General features: G+C 42.1%; 1 protein-coding gene and 1 pseudogene across 2 annotated transcripts; one reads left to right on the top strand and one right to left on the bottom strand.

Moving 5' to 3' along the window:
• Positions 1-684: 684 nt before the first annotated feature.
• On the bottom strand, positions 685-12,440 carry LOC139447640 (regucalcin-like). Of its 2 annotated transcripts, XM_071229052.1 has the most exons (6): positions 12,367-12,440; positions 9,066-9,231; positions 7,872-8,051; positions 6,924-7,148; positions 3,641-3,784; positions 685-962 (listed from the first exon to the last, which is right to left on the bottom strand). In XM_071229052.1, the coding sequence occupies exons 2-6, from the start codon at positions 9,226-9,228 to the stop codon at positions 757-759; spliced, it is 918 nt and encodes a 305-aa protein (XP_071085153.1). In that variant the 5' UTR covers positions 9,229-9,231; positions 12,367-12,440; the 3' UTR covers positions 685-756. The 2 variants fall into 2 exon arrangements, with proteins under 2 accessions (XP_071085153.1, XP_071085154.1); XM_071229053.1 differs by lacking the exon at positions 6,924-7,148.
• Positions 12,441-15,435: 2,995 nt separating this feature from the next.
• LOC139449076 (regucalcin-like) lies at positions 15,436-21,756 on the top strand (annotated as a pseudogene).
• The last annotated feature ends 497 nt before the right edge of the window (positions 21,757-22,253 follow it).

The following is a 22,253-nucleotide window of genomic DNA, read 5'->3' as shown; positions in this document are numbered from 1 at the left end:
ATTGTGTTTGGACAGTGATCAGACGTCAGGAAACTATAACTATTCTATTTAGATGCTGGTGTGGTGTGTAAACTTCCGGTCCAGTATACCGCTGACGATGATAGTATGTTACCGAAATTTCTGTAATGTTCTATGTGGTGAAGGCATGATATGGAAATTTCCAGTAGTTTGTTAGGTTGTATATAAGGGGGAGATAGCGTGTTTACGTATCTCTCGTCGCTACGGAACCAGCTTTCTTGTGAGGATCGCTCATCGACCCTGATTCCCTGCCTTGGCCCTTCTCGGAAGCTGGTGTCGACGCTGGGTGAATATACATAATTATCACTGACTTTTGCTATCACAACTGTATTTTTGTATTTGATACTGACCATTCCCATCATATAACATATTGCCACTGAATAATGTACTACCACTCTATTATGTACTGTCACTGAACTTGCTGTGCAGTAATTTGTGTTGATTTTTAAACATAGTTTACTTTGTTATACAATTGGTAATTGTATTCCACTTGTTGTTTGTTTGTTGGTTTCACACTAGGTTCTGTTGCGTACAGATTTCTGAGTTAACATACTGTTTCAATTTGGGAATCTACACGTAGCAACGTCTACAAACCAGTTACATGTATATATAAAACAAGGCCTTGTGTTTCGTTAGCTTTATTTTGCAAAAATCAGTCTCCCTGAATAAAACATCGAGATGAGATTTACAAATAGTTGAAAACATTTATCCTTGAAAATGCATTGAACGGGAAAACATTTAGCCAGAGAACATGTTAGCTTTGCGACCTCGAACTCCTAACCCTGTGACCTTGAAGACTGAGCCAGCCAATGGTGTTGCCTCCAGTTCTGCTGCGGTCATCGTGTGTTTCGACGATGTGACGTAGAGGTCGGTGAAGTCGTCCCCGCCGAAACAACAGGAAGTAATCTTTTCACATGGGAACTTGACAGTTCGGATCACTTTTCCTGGATGGACAAAAATATCAATACTTTCAACCAACTCAAATCATTTGCTAATATAATCAGAACATGTAGTTAATACTGTAATATGTGTATAACTTGTTTACCCTGCTGCACTCCGCGAAATTCCAGATATATGACGGCGGTCTGTACGTTTGTAATCGTCAGGCCCAGACAACCGAACGATTAACATCTTGAGCATCGATCTAAAGAATATTGGGATACGATGACATGCATCAACAAAGCCACAGAGCCTGACCACCCGATCCTGTTAGCCGCCTCTTACAACAAATATGGGTTGCTGATGATCAATTGAAGCTTGTGGTTTCTCCCTGATTTGTTCGTTGTTTAAAGCCACACTCAGCAATATTCCAGCTATATGACGGCGGTCTGTATATAATTAAGTCTGGATCAGACAATCCAATGATTGACATCATGACCATCGATCTACGAAATTGGGATCGATGACATGCATCAAAGTCAGCAAGCCTGACCACCCGATCCCGTTAGTCGCCTCTTACAGCAAGCATGGGTTATTGAAAACACGTTCGAACCCGGATGCGACTAACGGGATCGAGTGGTCAGGATCATTGACTTGGTTGTCATCGTATCCCAATTGCGTGGATCGATGCTCATGATGTCTGGTCCAAAAGCGATTATTTTCAGACAGCCGCCATATAGCTGGGATATTGTGCTGGGTGCGGCGTTAGACAACAAACAAACATTCTTTTCCCAGCCCTATTTTTCGTCAACGTTTTGTTAGTAGATAGTCCAGCCCCGGAGCAAACCGAGCTTGTTTCTACCAACTGGTTGGCGTTAACGCCAAGTGTTGCCAGATTTGACATGGAACTGTGTGTTGGGTGAAAGATAAAATGAACTGTCATCATCGCAAATGTCTCGCGGGCGAACATTCTGATATAACTTGTACACGGTCACCAGACAACATTCTGATACAACTTGTGCACGGCCACCAGACAACATTCTGATACAACTTGCACACGGCCACTAGACAACATTCTGATACAACTTGTACATGGCCACCAGATAACATTCTGATACAACTTGTACACGGCCACCAGACAACATTCTGATACAATTTCTACACGGCCACCAGACAACATTCTGATACAACTTGTACACGGGCACCAGACAACATTCTGATACAACTTGTACACGGCCACCAGACAACATTCTGATACAACTTGTACACGGCCACCAGACAACATTCTGATACAACTTGCACACGGCCACCAGACAACATTCTGATACAACTTGTACATGGCCACCAGATAACATTCTGATACAACTTGTACACGGGCACCAGACAACATTCTGATACAATCTCTACACGGCCACCAGACAACATTCTGATACAACTTGTATACAGCCACCAGACAACATTCTGATACAACTTGTACACGGCCACCAGACAACATTCTGATACAACTTGCACACGGCCACTAGACAACATTCTGATACAACTTGTACATGGCCACCAGATAACATTCTGATACAACTTGTACACGGGCACCAGACAACATTCTGATACAATTTCTACACGGCCACCAGACAACATTCTGATACAACTTGTACACGGCCACCAGACAACATTCTGATACAACTTTCACACGGCCAACAGACAACATTCTGATACAACTTGTACATGGCCACCAGATAACATTCTGATACAACTTGTACACGGGCACCAGACAACATTCTGATACAATTTCTACACGGCCACCAGACAACATTCTGATACAACTTGTAGACGGCCACCAGACAACATTCTGATACAACTTGTACACGGCCACCAGACAACATTCTGATACAACTTGTACACGGCCACCAGACAACATTCTGATACAACTTGTACACGACCACTAGACAGCATTCTGATACAACTTGTACACGGCCACCAGACAACATTCTGATACAACTTGTACACGACCACTAGACAGCATTCTGATACAACTTGTACACGGCCACCAGACAACATTCTGATACAACTTGTACACGGCTACCAGACAATATTCTGATACAATTTGTACACAGCCACCAGAAAACATTCGTCCCCAGGTTTAGACCACAACTTGGGTGCCAGTTCATGGGGGTGATCACAGTGACGTGTTTTTGACTGACTTTCCAAATACGGTAAATAGTCCTTTTTATCGGAATCAGTCATGCGTCCATGGGCGTGGCCGACCGTCCACTTTAACAAGGTCATTTACTTTGACAGGTGTCCAATTGTCAGCCAAAGAACGCAGACGTAGTTTTGGATTTTGTAATTATGTTTATTGGAAACTGAAAATCATGTGAAATAAATGCTATGTTGAATATAATGTGAAATCATGTCGTTGATATGAAACCAAGTTTCTGGTCTTAAAATTCGCATCTGTGATATTGCAGAACGGGAAACTAAGAATGAATGCTTTGGTTTAATGAATGACCTCAATGAGAGAAAGAAAGCCCCACCGTCCAATAAAAATGTACTTTGTTTTAAACTGACCAATCAGCTTCAAGAATCACTAATTGCACATTGTGCAAATATCAAAATGATATATCATTTATTTAAGCCCGTAAGGGTAATAAGACAATGTGAGATCCAATCTTTGATAAATTTTGGAAGATAGGCTTGCTTTTAGATGTTCAAATGTTCATGTGTCGCACATATTTACACCACTTACCAGTCTCGGGGTCCAGTCGGACAACTTTCCCAGCGTCAAAACAGGCCACCCATAATTTCCCCTCCGTATCAACGGTCATTCCGTCCGGGTAACCCAGATCTGGGATTTCAGTGGAGCTGAAGTCAGCTACAGTTCTCTTGTTGCCTGGATAACACAAGATAATCCTGTACCAGCATGCAATTGAGGTAGTATTGTCTGTTTGCTTGTTGTTTAACGCCGCACTCAGCAATATTCCACCTACATGACGGCGGTCTGTAAAATAATCGAGTCTGGACTAGACAATCCAGTGATTGACATCATGAGCATCGATTCACGCAATTGGGATTGATGTGTCAACCAAATGAGCGAGCCTGACCACCCGATCCCGTTAGTTACCTTTTACGACAAGCAAAGTCACCTTTTACGACAAGAATGGGTTGCTAAAGACCTATTCTACCCCGGATCTTCACAGCTCATTTGAGGTAGTAACTCCATTGGGTTCACCAAATAAAAGCAATCAATAGATCCGTATGTACTACACTTAAACCAAGGTTATGTCCACAATAGATCCATATTTACTACACTTTAGCCACCGTTATGTCCACAATAGATCCATATTTACTACACTTTAGCCCCCGTTATGTCCACAATAGTTCCATATTTACTACACTTTAGCCACCGTTATGTCCACAATAGTTCCATATTTACTACACTTTAGCCACCGTTATGTCCACAATAGATCCATATTTACTACACTTTAGCCACCGTTATGTCCACAATAGTTCCATATTTACTACACTTTAGCCACCGTTATGTCCACAATATATCCGTATGTACTACACTTTAGCCACCGTTATGTCCACAATAGATCCGTATTTACTACACTTTAGCCACCTTTATATCCACAATAGATCCGTATGTACTACACTTTAGCCACCGTTATGTCCACAATAGGTCCGTATTTACTACACTTTAGCCACCTTTATGTTCACAATAGATCCGTATTTACTACACTTTAGCCAAGGTTATGTCCACAATAGGTCAATATTTACTACACTTTAGTCACCGTTATGTCCACAATAGATCCGTATTTACTACACTTTAGCCACCGTTATGTCCACAACAGATCCGTATTTACTACACTTTAGTCACCGTTATGTCCACAATAGGTCAGTATTTACTACACTTTAGCCACCTTTATGTCCACAATAGATCCGTATTTACTACACTTTAGCCACCGTTATGTCCACAATAGGTCCGTATTTACTACACTTTAGCAACCGTCATGTCCACAATAGCTCCGAGCTAGCTCTCTATCGTAAGGAAGTGGTATCTGAGGGCATTTGTTGCCCAAAATGTTTTGTCAGAAATCTGGGATGAGTTTGTTTTAGGGAAGCTGCTTACATCAAAGGATTATCATGAGTAGCTGGAGACAATTTGGGATCTCACATGTTAGGTGATTTGTGGAAAACCTTCACGTTACATATTGCTGTCCATCCTCTTGTATTACAAAGACAGAACTTTGAAGAATCTGAAGGGTCAGCTAGGGTATAGGAGAGCAATTGAAATCAACAAGTACTCAGTTGAAATTCTCTTGGTGAGCGAGTGTCAACTTTCAAATAGTCAACTTTCCCTTGATCAGCTCCAGCCTTTGGTGTTTACATTTCACAACTTTTGAGATACAATCGCGCATGCCCTTTTTACCAAGATTTCAAAGAGCGTCATACGACTCTGTTTGATCAAGGTTAGAACATTCAAGGTGTCCGGGGTAGAATAGGTCTTCAAGCAACCCATGCTTGCCGAAATGGCAACTATGCTTGTTGTAAGAGACGACTAACGGGATCGGGTGGTCAGGTTCGCTGGCTTGTTTGATTCAGTTATCGTTACCCAATTGCGTTCATCAATGTTCATGATGTCAATCACTGGATTGTCTGGTCCAGACTCGATTATTACTGAAATATTGCTGAGTGCGGCGTTAAGCAACAAACAAACAGAATTGATTTTAAAATATGATACATGTTGCAGATGAATGGGAAGATTAACTGCCCTGAAAACACCTTGAGATATTTGATGAAAGAGATACAGATGTTGTAGTATACACTTTTCATATACACTGTCACTCATGATTGTACTGTACTGTTTAACTTCCACATTTATTCTTACATATACACCAGAGGCGAGTGTATAACGTATGTTGGTATGACGCCGCCGGGCAGGAACACAGCAAGTACCAGACGCGAGTGTATAACGTATTTTGGTATGACGCCGCCAGGCAGGTAAACAGCGAGTACCAGACGCGAGTGTATAACGTATATTGGTATGACGCCGCCAGGCAGGAACACAGCGAGTACCAGAGGCGAGTGTATAACGTATTTTGGTATGACGCCGCCAGGCAGGAACACTGCGACTACCAGAGGCGAGTGTATAACGTATTTGGGTATGACGCCGCCGGGCAGGAACACAGCGAGTACCAGACGCGAGTGTATAACGTATTTTGGTATGACGCCGCAAGGCAGGTAAACAGCGAGTACCAGACACGAGTGTATAACGTATATTGGTATGACGCCGCAAGGCAGGAACACAGCAAGTACCAGGCGCGAGTGTATAACGTATTTTGGTATGACGCCGCCAGGCAGGTAGACAGCGAGTACCAGACGCGAGTGTATAACGTATATTGGTATGACGCCGCCAGGCAGGAACACAGCGAGTACCAGAGGCGAGTGTATAACGTATCTTGGTATGACGCCGCCAGGCAGGAACACTGCGACTACCAGAGGCGAGTGTATAACGTATTTGGGTATGACGCCGCCGGGCAGGAACACAGCGAGTACCAGACGCGAGTGTATAACGTATATTGGTATGACGCCGCCAGGCAGGAACACAGCAAGTACCAGACGCGAGTGTATAACGTATTTTGGTAGGACGCCGCCAGGCAGGTAAACAGCGAGTACCAGACGCGAGTGTATAACGTATTTTGGTATGACGCCGCCAGGCAGGTAAACAGCGAGGAGCCCCAGAGTCTTACAAGGGTGAGAGAAGAAATTACATGGTAGACTATAATATCGTTACCCACTAGATGTGAGTGTATGTGTTAGTATGGTTTTACGCCACATTTAGCAGTATTCAAGCAATATCACGGCGGGGGACACCAGAGATGCGCTTTCAACATTACACCAATGTGGGGAATCAAACCCGGATCTTCGGCTGAAGGCAGAATTTACATGCAGCTGCATCATTGGGACACTGAACAACACACAAGACAGAACGTGTGCCCTGGTTGCTGGGAGTGCCAGACTCTACTTACTGATGGCCCCAGCTGTGATGTCAAAGTCGAAGGCCCAGACCTGCCTGGGGATGGAGTCGATGTAGTACATGACGCTGTTGTCGTCAGTCCAGTCCATGCCGTTGCTGATGGTGATGTTACTGATGTGTTTTTTGACGCTGCCATCACTATCCAGGCTGTACAATGAGCCCTGATGCTTCGGCCACTTTTTGGAGTCAGGAATACCCTTGCCACAGACACACGACCCTTGGTAGAAACTATCAGGTAGTTATTCTTACATATAATATCAGACCCGTGAAGATCCGGGTGGAGAATAGGTCTTCAGCAATCCATGCTTGTCGTAAAAGGCGACTATGCTTGTTGTAAGAGGTGACTATCGGGATCGGGTGGTCAGACTCTGGCTTGGTTGATGCATGTCATCGATCCCAATTGCTTGGATCGATACTCACAATGTTATTTACAGATCGCCATCATATAGCTGAAATACTGAAGAGTACGGCATTTAATGACAAACAAACAAACATATAAATAATATCAAATGTTCTCGCTTTTTTAATAAAGCGCCCTGTCTGAAAGATCGCTGCACCTGTGTAAGCTTGCATTTGGTGGTACAGGAGTTGGCCAATAGAAACTGGTCTGTATAAAATATTATGAGTAGTCACTACATGGCTGAAATAACACCGTTGCGACGATGATTTTAACTCACTCACTCATAATGAGTAAGTAAGTTAAGTTTTACACCACCAGGCTACCCAATCATCCCTTTTCCTTTTTGATTTTGAAATAAAAAAGCATTCAACAACCATTCCATGCATGCCTTTCAGCTGCAATAAAAAAACATTTTAGCTAGCTCAGCTAGTTCCTTTTCCATCCATCCATCCATACATCCATCCATCCATCAATACATACATACCTACATACATTCAGTCACTAACTCACTCAACACAAGACACAAGAACGTGAACTTACCAATCCAGAGTCTACCGGAAGCATCCACTTTGCCGTCATTGAACATATTGGCGTCGGCCTCGACCTTCGCAATGCTGGTGACCTTGCCACTCTCCCATGAGTCCAAGAGGCCGAGGTCTGTCTTCTGACTCACCACAAAGCCTCCCTTCTGGCGGGGGATGATGACGCTCGCCACAGAGTCTCCACGCATGAAACATGATGACATGACAGTTCAGACTTGGCATGCGCTGAGAACTAAAGGAGCGACTTAAAGGGAAGCTCGTGTTTGACGCCCGGAGATTATTTGGCAATGCAGAGAGCAGACCAGGTTTTCAATGAAAATAAGGTGTTGACACTTCTTTACACAAAACATACATAATTCTGTAATATTTCGATGTCCCGTTTATTGTCTCATGAGTATATCTTGAATAAGGTTTAATGATCCCCAGCGGGTAAGAGTGAAATTGGGTTTAACATCGCGTCCAATATTATTGCATGCACGTGTGTGTGTGGCTGCTTGTACTAGTCCGGACTGATGCTGATTTATAGTGCTAGCCCACTGAGATACAATGTCGCAGTTTAATATGAATACCCCACTCGGACACAGTATACTGACTCCGAGCCGACCAGTCCTTGTTTTATCCCCTTAATGCCGAGCGCGAGGCAGGGTAACAACAAATATGTTTTAACCTCTTTAGGTATGACGCGGCCGGGGTTCGAACCCCGAACCTTCCGCTTTCAGGGCGGGCGTGCGTTCTACCGCTAGACCACGGAGGTGGTCCGATCCGAAACGTATAACAGACAAATCGGATCATTTGAGTAAAACTGTATCACGCCTCACACATTGTATCACTGGGGGAGTCGAGCAGGGGCGGGACGAGTGAAGGCTCTAACCACAAGGCTACCCTACTGTTCCTTCAATGGGATCTAACATTCGAAACTGTCGAAAATTGTCGGATGAAATGAATTGGCACAATCTGGGTTTGAGCTGGTCTTCAGCAACCCATGTGACTTAAGGGATCGGGTGGTCAGACTTGACTGATGCATGTCATCGTATCTCAGTTCCGTAAAGCAATGACCATCATTGGATTGTCTGGTCCAGATTCGATTATCTATAGACAGCAATAGCTGGACTATTGCAACAAAGAAACATTGTGCACGCGAGCCGATGTATCAGGAGTGTTTATTTTTTAAAGATCTAGCAACTGGACTCACCTCCAAGGTCTAGTCGGCTGTCCTCTCCTGTGACAGCGTTGTATCTGTGGACGTCGCCGACGAACATGTCCACGTAGTACAGGCTCTGTATCGTGTCGTCCCAGTGGGGTCCCTCCCCCAGATCAGTAGAATTCTTCACAACGACCTCGATCTTCTCAGACATAATCTGACAGGAAGTACAAGAAGCAATGTAGATATGACCAAAGTTTTGTTTGTTTGTTTGTTTGTTAACGCCGGACTCAGCAATATTCCAGCTATATGACGGCGGTCTGTAAAAAATCGAGTCCGGACAAGACAATCCAGTGACTGACATCATGGGCATGGATCCACGCAATTGGGATACGATGACACCATCAACCAAGTCAGCGAGCCTGACCACCAGACCCCGTTAGTCGCTTCTTACGACAAGCATAGTCGCCTTTTACGGCAAGTTTGGGTTGCTGAAGACCTATTCCTTCCCGGATGTTCACGGGCGACCAAAGAATATGCTGTGAAGACAATGCTTGTTACGTTGTATCCGCTGTCGATGTTGTGTCCATGCTACTGAACACCTCAGTGAATACGTGTACGACTTCTTGCGACAGATTTAGGTCACTAGGGATGGAGTGGACAAGCGGTCAAAAGCTCCAGGCGAGTTTGTATCCCGCTAGTTACCGGGTTGTTATTCATCCTTGGGACCAGTCAAGTTTACATGTCTTTACAGTGTTGTCACTACCTCTAGTGTACAGTACATACACCCTGTGCAATCAAAAGAACCCCCTCGCCCGATGGGAGATGACCAGGTGGTGGACACACGAACACGTACACACATCCGAAACTCAAGTGTCAAACCATGGCGTGTCACCCTAGGCAAATGACTTCGTTCAAATGTGTTCCATGGCAGATTCGGTTGTATACTCCCCAGGGAGTTGAGAATGATAACTAGAATGCAAACGGATCCACTGGTCCGGGTACAAATAAAACCGCATTTTAGCAGATACAAGTACTTGGATACATGCGATGTATAAATGTTTAATAAAATTATAGCTAAAATGGATAGAATTATCATTAAACTGCCCACATGTTATCAGAAATGGGCGGGCCACTGTAACTTGATAATGCCCTCATATTGCTTGACGACGGGCCATTATCACGCCCGGTGTTAAGTGACGTCAGAGGGATAGGGATAGGTGACTGGTTTGTTCTTTGACGTTTCCATATCAAAGACATTCGTGTTGATTGCAGTAAATGTTTTCAAACCGATATTGTTGTTTATCATATAATGGGTTGGTTTCTCGGCAGGATAAAGCCAACGAATAAAAGCGATATCCGTTGGGGTCGTATGCGGATAGAGATGCAAGATTCAGTGTTTATAAACAAACATGGCGTCGCCTTTGTCATTCGGCGATTGAGTCAGAATTAACCATAGGGAATTTGGAGAAACTACTGGGATAATTGCTAGTCAAATATACTGAAACTCAGTGTCTAACTGTGACGTAGCTAAGGTATTTTACAAGTTTTGGCAACTTTGAAGATATAAATTGCGAAAATATTTTGCGAGGGCACTAACCAAGCGAGATTAGTAGCCATATCTGTGCTTGTAGACCTCTGCAGCTTGGAACCTTTTCCAAAATATAAATAGTTGGATTTGGCCGAAATATGTTCCAATTGTCACCTTTTTTCGTTTTGTCGCTGTGTGTACATCTGACTGCACTTTTTAACGTTATGACAGGACAGATAGGCAGTGACGTCTCATAGACTAGGGTTAGAGAAGCTTCCCTTTGACGAAGGGCCCTTACTCTAGCGGACAGACCGGTGGATCGCCGCGAAAGGCAAGTAAAAAAACAATTTCTGTAGGCAATTGTTGTTTTGTGTATATATTGTTTCGCCACTGTATAAGAATCAGATTTCAGTTGGAACTATATTGGCTACTGTCACTGTCCGACGCACACATCACTAACCGTGTGACGTAATCTATATTAATACGCACATTACAGGAAAACTTGCAATGTTTCGGTAATGTTTGTGAGAGATGCAAAGCGATTTTCAACACAGAATTGAAGAATGACATTATATGATAAAGAGGTTATCACTCTTGTGTGTTTGGGGATGGTAAATATCCTGTATTAGGAATAAACACTATATAAACACACTCGCGTGATAACCTCTATTTCTTTTAATTTGAAAACAAATCCCATCCATTTTAGCAACAATAACTGTAACGCTATTTTTCAGGGCATTAACATTCGCAGCAGCCCTTGGTCTTTAATGGAAAATCTCTTGCTTCAGCCCTTCTGACAATCTGGCTAATGCAGAATGCATTCAGTGTTGGGGAGTCTTCACATTCTCCAAAAAGTTCTGGGTGGGTTCGCTAAGGAGCCCTTTCTGGGAGAAGCCCCATTCACTGTCCCGGCTGCGTGTAGAGTGGACAAGGGCCCTGAGCTACTACTACTACTACTAATAATAACAACAATAATAATAACCCCGGGCCAGATGGATGCAGTACTTCACAAAGAACCGATGAATGAAAGACATAAATGAATGAACAACTGAAAAATAACAACTGAATTGTTGGTTCAGCGTTAAACAGTCGCTAACTGCGCGGCCTCACCTTTGTACTTGAATGAAGTGATAAGTGAGGTTAAGGCCTTGACATGATGCTGAAGCGAGGTTACATTGTAGTTCCCCGCTAACTGCGCGGCTTCATCTTTGTACTTGAATGAACTGATAAGTGAGGTTATGGCCTTGACATGATGCTGAAGCGAGGTTACATTGTAGTTCCCCGCTAACTGCACGACTTCATCTTTGTACTTGAATGAAGTGATAAGTGAGGTTATGGCCTTGACATGATGTTGAAGTGAGGTTACATTGTAGTTCCCCGTGGGTATTCCAGTTAGACCTGTTCCAGAGACCTGGTCATGCTATTTGACAAAGTGTCATCGTACCCAGATGGGGCGGGGCATTGCTCATAACATCAATCACTTGATTGTCTGGTTCAGACTCGATCATATAGTTGGAATATTACTGAGTGCTGCGTGAAACAACAAACAAACGGTGGTCTGTAAATAATCGAATCTAGACCAGACAATCAAGTGATTGACATCGTGACATTCGATACACGCAATTGGGCTACTATGACATCCATCAATCAAGTCAGCGAGCCTGACCCACCGATCCCGTTTGTCGCCTCTTACGATAAGTAAAGTCGCCTTTTACGGCAAGCATGGGTTGCTGAAGATCTATTCTACCCAGGATCGTCACGGGTCTCGTCATAAAAGGTAAAAAGGTTTAGTGACAGAGAAACACAGCTGTATGTACTCACCGTAGTGTGTCGCTTCCCTAACACTCGCGGTTATGATCCTGTCTCTGTGCGCTGCCCCCACTACTGTCTGGGCGTCCTTCACCTGTTGACCTCATTGATCCCGCAGCTGATACTGGCGGACAGACACGTGAGACACACGAGCTATTGTTCTGTCGGAAAAGGTGTATGCGACCTCAGATATGTACTAATTCCCTAAAGTATGGTAAAATTTCGGCCCGTGGCGCCTGTCTTCATTTCTTTTAACATCATAACCTATGGCTAAAAGTAAACAGAGGAGTCAATGAAACTATACCTCTATAGTTTATTTTCTTTTAATATCTGAAGTTAGGGCTATTATATCCCATAATTGAACTGTACTAGCGCTTAGTTAGCACTCAAAGAATAATTTTACATGGTTGTATTTTAAAAAAAAATAATTTGATTTAAGACGTTTGGAAATAGAAAATAAATACATTTCATAGGATACACTAGTGCTTATGGGTATCGAAGACATCTTATCCTGGAAAATCAATAAATTTGAATTTATCGGCACAAATTTACTGTCTTACATTTCTTACCTCAGTCGTCAATGAGCCAGTTTATTTTTACACAGAATTACCGTGCCACATATTACCCTTTCACAAACTGTTGCAAGGATGAAAGATGGTTACATAGAAATAATCAAATTTAACTGCGTATACTTTCGTTTGCCCCTCACAGCATTTATGTATGGTTAGGTTTAAGTTGCTTACTGTCAGAAATCGTCCCTCAGGTAAACGTGCCCCCATCTTCCATTGACACAGTGCTAGATGCTTATTAGATAATATACATCTTTCATAGACACAGTGCACGACGCTTATTGGATAACATACATTTTCCATACACACAGAGCTAGACGCTTTTTAGATAACATACATTTTCCATCGACACAGTGCTTCCAACAACGTATGCTCAAAGCTCATCAAATTACATCCGAAGGGATCAGTTATTTTATTAGTGACGAATAGATTCGTATGTTTTGAGAAAGTTTGCAAAAATGATATCCTGGTGAAAAAGGGAAAGTATAAAGAACAAGGGCGTTCTGAAAGATTGATTGACAAGAAACTGCAGTATGTTGGGAGGAGACGGTCTTGGACCGACTTGCTACACCCGTGCGCTATTTTGGTAATGGACCTTTTTTCAAACCTATTCTGGATAAAGTGAGAGTCATGGACTCAGATACCCACCCTAAGGAGATCTCTTCTAAGATGAAGCCATGGTTAAAGCCTCTTGTGAAAGATATGCTTTCTCATGTCGACTTCTCTGAGACAGATGATCACGCCAGCATTGACAGTGAAGAAAGTGACCAAGAGACACACACAGACTGATAACCTTTGTATTTTAACATCTCCTGTTAGGTGCTGTCGGGGCTTCCCCTCGACCCTTGACTAGTAATATGTGAATATCATGGTCGAGGTCAAAAATGGATAATCGTTACCTTGTCTCTTGTCAAGATAAAAAGAAAACCAAACACACTGCTGACAGTCAATATGTTTATTCAATAGTTAACTTTAATATGTCAGACAACAGCTTTAGACAACGAGGTAACATTACATCAATGTAATACGAACGTATTTGCAATTATGCATAAAATACATCTGATGACACATAATATGCTAACATGACTTTCTCCAGCAGTTGTAATAGCCTCACAAGTCTACTCAGGTTACAACAGAATCATGTACACACAGCACAGCTGTAATTGTGGTGTTACAACAAATATTTGGATGTGCACACAATAAAGCACCGATCTCTTAATGGGAACACTTGAGGTATGAAATGTTTTTTAAGCATTGTTAACATCAGGATTTATGATGCGATAGTGACAATAGGGCAGTGTTTGAGGGATAAAACGTTTATCGTCAAAAGGACTCAAGCTAACTTTATTAATGCTAACAACAAACAGTTGGTGACCAAAGGTGCGAATTTGTTTCATTTCATAACGATACTGTACATAAACGAACAACCATTCTTTGAATAATGCGTGTCTCAACTGCTTCTAAATAACAAACACCTTTAGCTCTTTGAATTTCTTTTCCTTCATACAGCAATGAGTACATCTTAGGTCTAAGACCAATAAACTCTCCACCACACAACCCCCGAGTTCATCTTTCAATTTGCCTCCCACCTTTGTATTCGTTTTGGAGCAGAGTGAGTTAGTGGGGTGGTCATTGCTTAAAAAGCTCATTCATGCCAACATACAGTTCTGGCGTTTCAATCTCGTAGCACAATGAATGAGTGTCTACGAAAATACTTTGGTTTTATAAAGTTATAATGAATGTCATACATAAGAACATTCGATAGATCTAGTATAGTGAACCCTGCATACACGGGTTGGTTAAGGTAGAGAGTGGCCTTTCTCAAATGGACATGTGCCAGATCAGAATAAAAGATTTTACATTCCTCGAAGGTGGCAATGGTGCATAGGTTTCTGAACCGTTTAGGTTAACCTCATTGAACGTCCAAAACAAGAGTTATTAAGAAGTTTGAAAAGCGCCTTATCTGCTTCTTTTTTGGCCTGCTTTCTCTTTTCTGTATTAAATTCAATGACATGTTTCAACCAGGAAGAGTGTTTCAAGTGGAATTGTAAATTTCTGTAATGCAAAACATACTTTGGAACCACTTTTCTGACTGGTCGACTTTTAATACATAGTTTTCTTTCAATTGCTTAGTATAAGGAGATAACATATCATCAATAATCACCATAGTTTTAAGAAAGTCATTGTGACAGGTATGTTCGGTTTCAGGGTGCTCCATGTCCACTCCTAATGTGTATGTAACACGTATACGCATCTTTTGGAATGTTCTTAAAGTCTAAAGTGTCAAGCTCCTTGTATCTGACCCGGTGAAAGTCACGCCCGGGTAATGATTGAGGCACAGCCCATCCCTGACAATATTTGACCTGTTTCCCGTTTGGTTTTGAAAGTGAAAATTGTAGATTACAATCCTCATGTGCTGCCCCTCGACATGTGCCAGTGGTATTCAGGGTCACGAACTCTTTCTGACACATATGGCATACTTTTGTTTCCCTGAGGAGGCATATTCATAGGCATGCATCTGCATCAGTGGCCACAGTTACCTGATGGTTCTGATGTTGAAAAGATGTAAGATTCAGTAGACGGCTGCTAATTTTTCTTGTTACCTGTTATTACACGAGGAACACGGAGTTGACGAGCTCTGTAATTAAAATGGCCCATCTTTCTTCCTCAGTTTGTGGGTGTATGTTCCTCCCGCAGGTTCCGTCTACTGTACCTGTGAAGCCATTTTTTCAATAGAATGCTCAATCATGTTTAGACCTATCTCCCATTAAACGACTCATGTTTCTGATAAGAAAGAAATGTCTTTTATCTTCCTTGCTCAGCAACAGTTATCCTACCAGCGTTGAATATGTGGACTTTGATTTATGTAAAGGAAATACCTCATCCTTCTCATCAAAACCAAATTCATTGATTGAAATATCATTTTGTTTCTCAAACGTTGACATTCGTTTGTTCCTTCATATTTGCTTCTGGTTCATACATTTGATATTTGCTAGCCATTCGCATTTTGTTCTCTATCCACTTGATGTAGAGCTGCTAAGATAGATAAAAAAAACACATTTGGCCTTCGTTTTTTTATGTACAGTATAGCTTTCTTATCCTTCAAGTTATTAGGGAGATGAATGTAACTGATAGCTAGTAAATAACAATACCCAGTGGAGTTCATGTCTAAATAAACAATAGAATCCAACTTTCACCCACGACGCGCAACTTGAAATTCTCGTGATGCAGTGTACAATTTGTGATAAGCCTTTATTTGAGTGTTAATCTCAGCTATATTCAAGGCTAAGGAATTAGTACTTCTGAGGAAGGGTTCGGCCAAAACAGATTCGCTGTTTTCATCATACTTGATAAATCTAAATTGGAATGTATGAAACCATTTCGTGCCATTTTTCAACTTCAGAAAATCCTGTAGTGTGTTCACTGCAGCTGATTCTTCATCTGCGAAAAGCTGTAAAATATCTACACTATTCAAATCGTTTGGAGTGAGAGTTGTTGTTGACACGGGTCCTTGGAAAGCTGACCTTTGACATCCGACCTGACTGCGACTCTGGTCGTAGGGTTCCGGTCTCCCAATGTACCGGTCACACTTGTCAACCTTTATACTGCGTATATTTCCTGTTTCCGGCCGTGTAGCAAATATGCTTCTTGTAACAGTGTCAATAGAGATCAGTGGGATTTTCATGTCTTCGGGAGGTTCTTCTTTCCTGCTGACACGTGACAGTGCATCAGCAACGGCATTTATGTTGCCTTCAATTATATTTGATATCAATGCCATATTTTGACATCCAAAATCTCCCCAGATGCAGCAGGAAGTTCAGGTTCAACGTTGCTATAGTTTTCTTCTGCTGGGCTCGGAGAGTGGCTTGCATAGCACACAGGTCTCCCCTCTTGGCACAACACACATCCCAGCCCTTTTAGACTTGCATCTGATTGTATCACTTTGGGCTTCTCGAGGTCCTAGAAGGAGAGAAACAGCGATTCTATAATGATTCTTTTGAGTTCAATTAATGCCAGATCGTGTTCCACTACCCACAAAAATGGTAAAGCCTTCTTCATCAAACGTCGAATTAATTCTGATGATTCTGTATTGCTGGTGAGAATTTGTTTAAATAACTTATCATTCCCATGAAAGATAGAAGTTCAGTCAGATTCTTTGGAGGCTATATAGATGCATTCCACTTGATTTATTTTATCTGGTTAAACCCCACATCGAGCTTAATGAAATTTATTTCTTCAACCTTGAATTGGAACTTGCCTTTCAAGGGGTGTTCTTGTCATGTGACAGTTCATCTTTGCTATGTACGACTACATCATCGGCAATTCCAGTACATCAATCAATATCACCGAACATGGGATCCATTTCCTCTTGTACACATCACCACTACAGTTCAAACCAAAGGGAAGGCGAGTCCATATGAATTTTCCCCAAGGCATACTGAATGTGCACAATTTTCGGCGTTCTTCATCGAACGCGACCTGCTAAAGTGTGTAGAACCACTCACTTTCGGAATGACGTCATCGAGCGTTAGCACATGATCTGGAGTTCATTGTATTGCTTCGAGTCTCTCGGATCAAGTCAAAGGCATACTGAACCGTCAGCTCTCGTTGTTACAACTGAATTTACCCATGGTGTGAATTCATCTTCAATCTTCTTCAGGATGCTCCGTTTGGTCAACTTTAATAGTTGGTCCTTACAGGCTGTCTGAATACAAGCTCTGTGAAGTTTAGTATACTCTATTCAAAGGTTTTATCGTGACATCTCTTTTCTCCCTAACCATAATCTATGAATATTGTTGAGAATTAGCTTAAGTTTTTTATCATCTAAATTTAATAAAAAAAATCTTACTATTTCACTATCTAAACAATATATTTCCACCATTTCTTACTTGAAATTCTTTCTTTATGTAAGGCGTTATTTCACATTTTGTAATAACTTTTCAATCCTGGAGAAAATCACGAGAATTCAAAAGAATACTAATTCAATTCAATACCAGTAATGACAAAACCCCACTCATCTGTTTTCCAAGTGATATCTTAAACCTTGCTTGAGACATTTCAATTACTTTGGGTAAATCAAAGATAGATCTGCGTTCAGGATGTAGAATCCAATATTAAACGATTATGTCAAAGTGCTCAAAGTTTTTATGACTCCCGTCTATCTTGATGACAATGCTGAAATTGAAACGCACAAGAAGAGCGTTTTTTATATGCAGATCAGAGCGAGTTCGTTTTAATCATTGTCCTACAGTTTTGAGTTGAAGACATCAATGTTAAACGATGACTCAATCAGAGGGGGTGACAGTTCCAGTTTAATTCAAAGTGATGACCCACTTTACTGCAACGAGTATTTTTTCTTTTATCATCCATTATTTATATTTTGTGCTTTTCGTAGCTCGTTTTTAGAAACAAAATATATCTTAAATTTGTGCAGGTGCGTATTTGGTTTCCGGCATAAAGTTGTTGATTTCATGGGAAGTAATACATTTTCCTTTGTTAATTTTTTGAAGTTTGGTTACTGTTTTTCAGTGACATAAATGATGTGATATGTGGTGTACCTCAGGGCGCAGTATTTGGGCCCATATTGTTTACACTGTGTACTGGAAACCTCAGCACACTCATCGGCCATCGGAACATTGACCACCATAGTTATACTGATGATACTCAGCTTTCAATTAGTTTTCTAGCATCACATGCCATAGTGGAACTGAATCCGATGGATTGCTGTGCAAAACCTGTAAAGACGTGGATGACAGATAGCAAACTCAAGCTGAGTGACAGTAAAACTGAGGTTTGTCAATTGGTGCCAAAGCCAAAAGAGCTTTGACTGGGATTAGTGCTATTCTGATTGGTGACACATCCATATACATCAGAAATTAAAGTAAGACCCATGGGGTGTATCTGAAGCCTGGCCTCACAACGGAGAATCAATGTGCAAATTATGCAAACTCCATCTGCGAAATATTGGTAACTCTCGCAAGCTCTTGTCAGACGAAGCGGCGCATCTTCTTGTAAAATCTCTTGTGATTTCAAGACTAGATTTTTGCAACAGTTTGTTCAGCAACAACACAAAATCCCTCTCTAGACTACAATCTGTTCAGGAACCGGCAGCCAGGGTTACAACCCATACCAGAAAACATGCACACAGAAGTGCTTAAGTCACTACACTTGCTACCTGTCAGTGCAAGGAGTAACATCCTGTCCATGTAGCGCTATGAGCATTCACTGACACGGGTCTGATAGTATATGTAAGAATAAGTACCTGATAGTTTGCACATAAGGTCTGGTTTCTGTGGCAAGGATATTCCTGACCTCAACAAATGGCCGAGGCATCAGGGCTCATTGTACAGCCTGGATAGTGATGGCAGCGTCAAAAAACACATCAGTAACATCAGCATCGGCAACGGCATGGACTGGAATGAGGACAACAGCATCATGTACTTCGTCGACTCCATCCCCAGGCAGGTCTGGGCCTTCGACTTTGACATCGCAGCTGGGGCCATCAGTAAGTAGAGTCTGGCACTCCCAGCAACCAGGGCACACGTTCTGTCTTGTGTGTTGTTCAGTGTCCCAATGATGCAGCTGCATGTAAATTCTACCTTCACCTGTAACAGACACTGAAGTCACTTATCAAAACCACCCAGTCCACCTCAACTCCAAAGGTCCCAGGGCCCGTTCCACAAACGGTCGTAGCGCCATGAGTGAAAGTGAGAATGACTTCTGTACATGTTTGCCTTTTCATCAAACATATGTATCGCTAGAAATGTCGTGCGATATCCCTCTGGAGTTAATCTTCCCACTTAAATTTGTTTAAATTACACTTTTAGAACACTTTGCTACATTTACAATGTCTCAAAATCAATTCTGGATTCTGCAGTTCCCTGGCTGCCGGGTTATTTTTTTAACAGGAGATACAGCGGTAGTATAGGAATTGAACATTTATCGTTGTGTTGTACAAACCTTTTGTGGTGGGATCTGTGATTTCTTACCCTGTTCGCTAACACCTGGTGACAGCACTAGTTTTCAGCCGTCCATTCATAGTTGTCACAGCTAATGTGCCCTTTACACCAAATTTTATTGGATTGACAGTTTTTTTATTACATTTACAACATCACTGGTCCAATGCTTAACGATGCATTGCGCAGGTAGCTGAACAAGCCGAGTGAAGCCGAATGCTATCCAGGGCTCAGTTAAACTTCCACTTTTCCCTGATTCTAATCGGGATGTTTGATGGATACAGGTATGGTCTTAAATGTTCCGAGGGTCAGGACAAACACCTTTCTATTAAGCTGCTGTTTGTTTTCAGTCGACAAGAGAATTGTGACAGAAATTCAGCAGATGTTCTGATATCCGAGATCTGGCTATCCCAGACGGAATGGCCATTGATACGGAAGGAAAATTATGGGTTGCCGCTTATAAGGGGGAGGGGGGGGGGGGGGGGAAGTTCTCCGAATCTACCCAACGACTGGTAAGTGAGTGCAAGGCACACCTAGAGCATTTGTAGAAGGAAAAGCAAGTCAATCCAGCGTCGCGTCCAAGATTATTGAACTTATATAGCGACGTGCATGCCCATGTGTGTGGCTGCTTGTACTAGTCCGGACTGATGCCGATTTTATGGTGCTAGCCCACTGAGATACCATGCCGCAGTTTAACATGAATACCCCACTCAGACTATTGTACTGACTCCAAGCCGACTAGTCCTTGTTTAAGCCCCTAAATGTCGAGCGCCAGACAGGGTAGCAACAAATACCATCTTTATCATCTTTTGGTATGACGCAGGCCGGGATCGAACCACGAACTCTCCGCACTCCAAGCGGACGCTCTACCACTAGTACACGAAGGCGGTCCTGTATATCTGGAAAATGTATGCATTTTCAATTATCACATTTTGATTTTGTTGTTGTCGTTATTTAAAGCCGCACTCAGCAATATTCCAGCTATATGGACGTCTGTAAATAAGTCTGGACCAGACAATCCACTGATTGACACCATGAGCATCGATCAAAGCAATTGGGATACGATGACATGCATCAACAAGTTCTGACATGGTTCATATGTGGCACAGTCAAACACTGTCAAACACAGTCAAGCACAGTCAAACACTGTCAAACACTGTTATCCTCGAGAATATCGAGCCGCAGCAATTCATGCTAGTCTTAAGAGGCGACTAAAGGGATCGGGTCATGGTATCGCAAATGCGTAGATCGATGTTCATGATGTCAATCACTGGACTGCCTGGTCCAGACTCGATTATTTTCAGAGGGCCCTCTTGCTGAGTACACTATACAGTTATACACACATTACAATAGAAAGTACATGGGTGGCCCAGTCGTCTAAGGTGCCGCGATTCGCTGTGCTGTGTTGCATCCCTTTGGCACCAAAGAAACCTATGATTGTGGGTTCGAATCCCGGTTCGCCCTGATTATGTTTCTAGTTTTGTCAGCACCATACCCGTGCTCGTGGGTTTCACCAAAGTGATAATCGTCTGAGTCCTGCATCAGTTCGGGCTTTCCTCCCACATTAAGCTTACATGCCGTGATAAAACTGGAATACTGTTAAAAGCGGAGTTAAACCCAACTCACTCACTCACTAGTTCCTTGTAATGGATTGATGTTTTGTCTTTCCAGGAAACGTGATCCGTACTGTCAAATTCCCTTGTGAAAAGATAACATCGCTTTGTTTCGGAGGAAAGGACTTCACCGACCTCTACGTCACGTCATCGTCTCTCACGTTGACCCCAACAGAACTGTCGAAAACACCATTGGATGGCTCGCTCTTCAAGGTCACTGGGTTAGGAGTCCGAGGTTACAAAGCTAACATGTTCTCTGGATAAACGTCTCTCAGTTCAATGCGTTTTTGAGAACACACGGATTCCGGATTAGCAATTTTAATTTTGCTTCCGTTTTATGACCACTTCTCCTACTTTGATATATACCCTCCTAAAAAACTGTGTTGGTGCAAGCAGTCTGATCTTCTTTGTAATCTTATTGTAGAATATGCTACGAGTATCAGGTCATCTGCAAAAAAATAATTGAGGGTAATGTTATACATTTCCTCTGATACCAATCATTGATTTATTTAAGTATTAAGGCCAGAATACAATGAAAGTAATTTGAACATGACTGCAACAGAAAATATTTACAATCATTAGTGAATCAGATGGCAAATTGGATGAAATTTACTAAATATTTTAGAACGCCTACGTCAGATTATCATATCATTGTTATCACACTATTATCATAAGTATGAACATTGAACAATGTGATTTGTTTCAAACGATTTTAATATATCCCAGGCACATCAATACAAAATGAATGTCATTTTCAATAA

The sequence above is a fragment of the Haliotis cracherodii genome, unplaced genomic scaffold, assembly GCF_022045235.1.
Source record: "Haliotis cracherodii isolate W230 unplaced genomic scaffold, xgHalCrac1.p SCAF_7, whole genome shotgun sequence".
Classification (NCBI taxonomy): Eukaryota; Metazoa; Mollusca; class Gastropoda; order Lepetellida; family Haliotidae; genus Haliotis; species Haliotis cracherodii.
The sequence above is the reverse complement of the archived record's forward strand: the minus strand, read 5'-3'. Positions and strand labels throughout refer to the sequence as shown.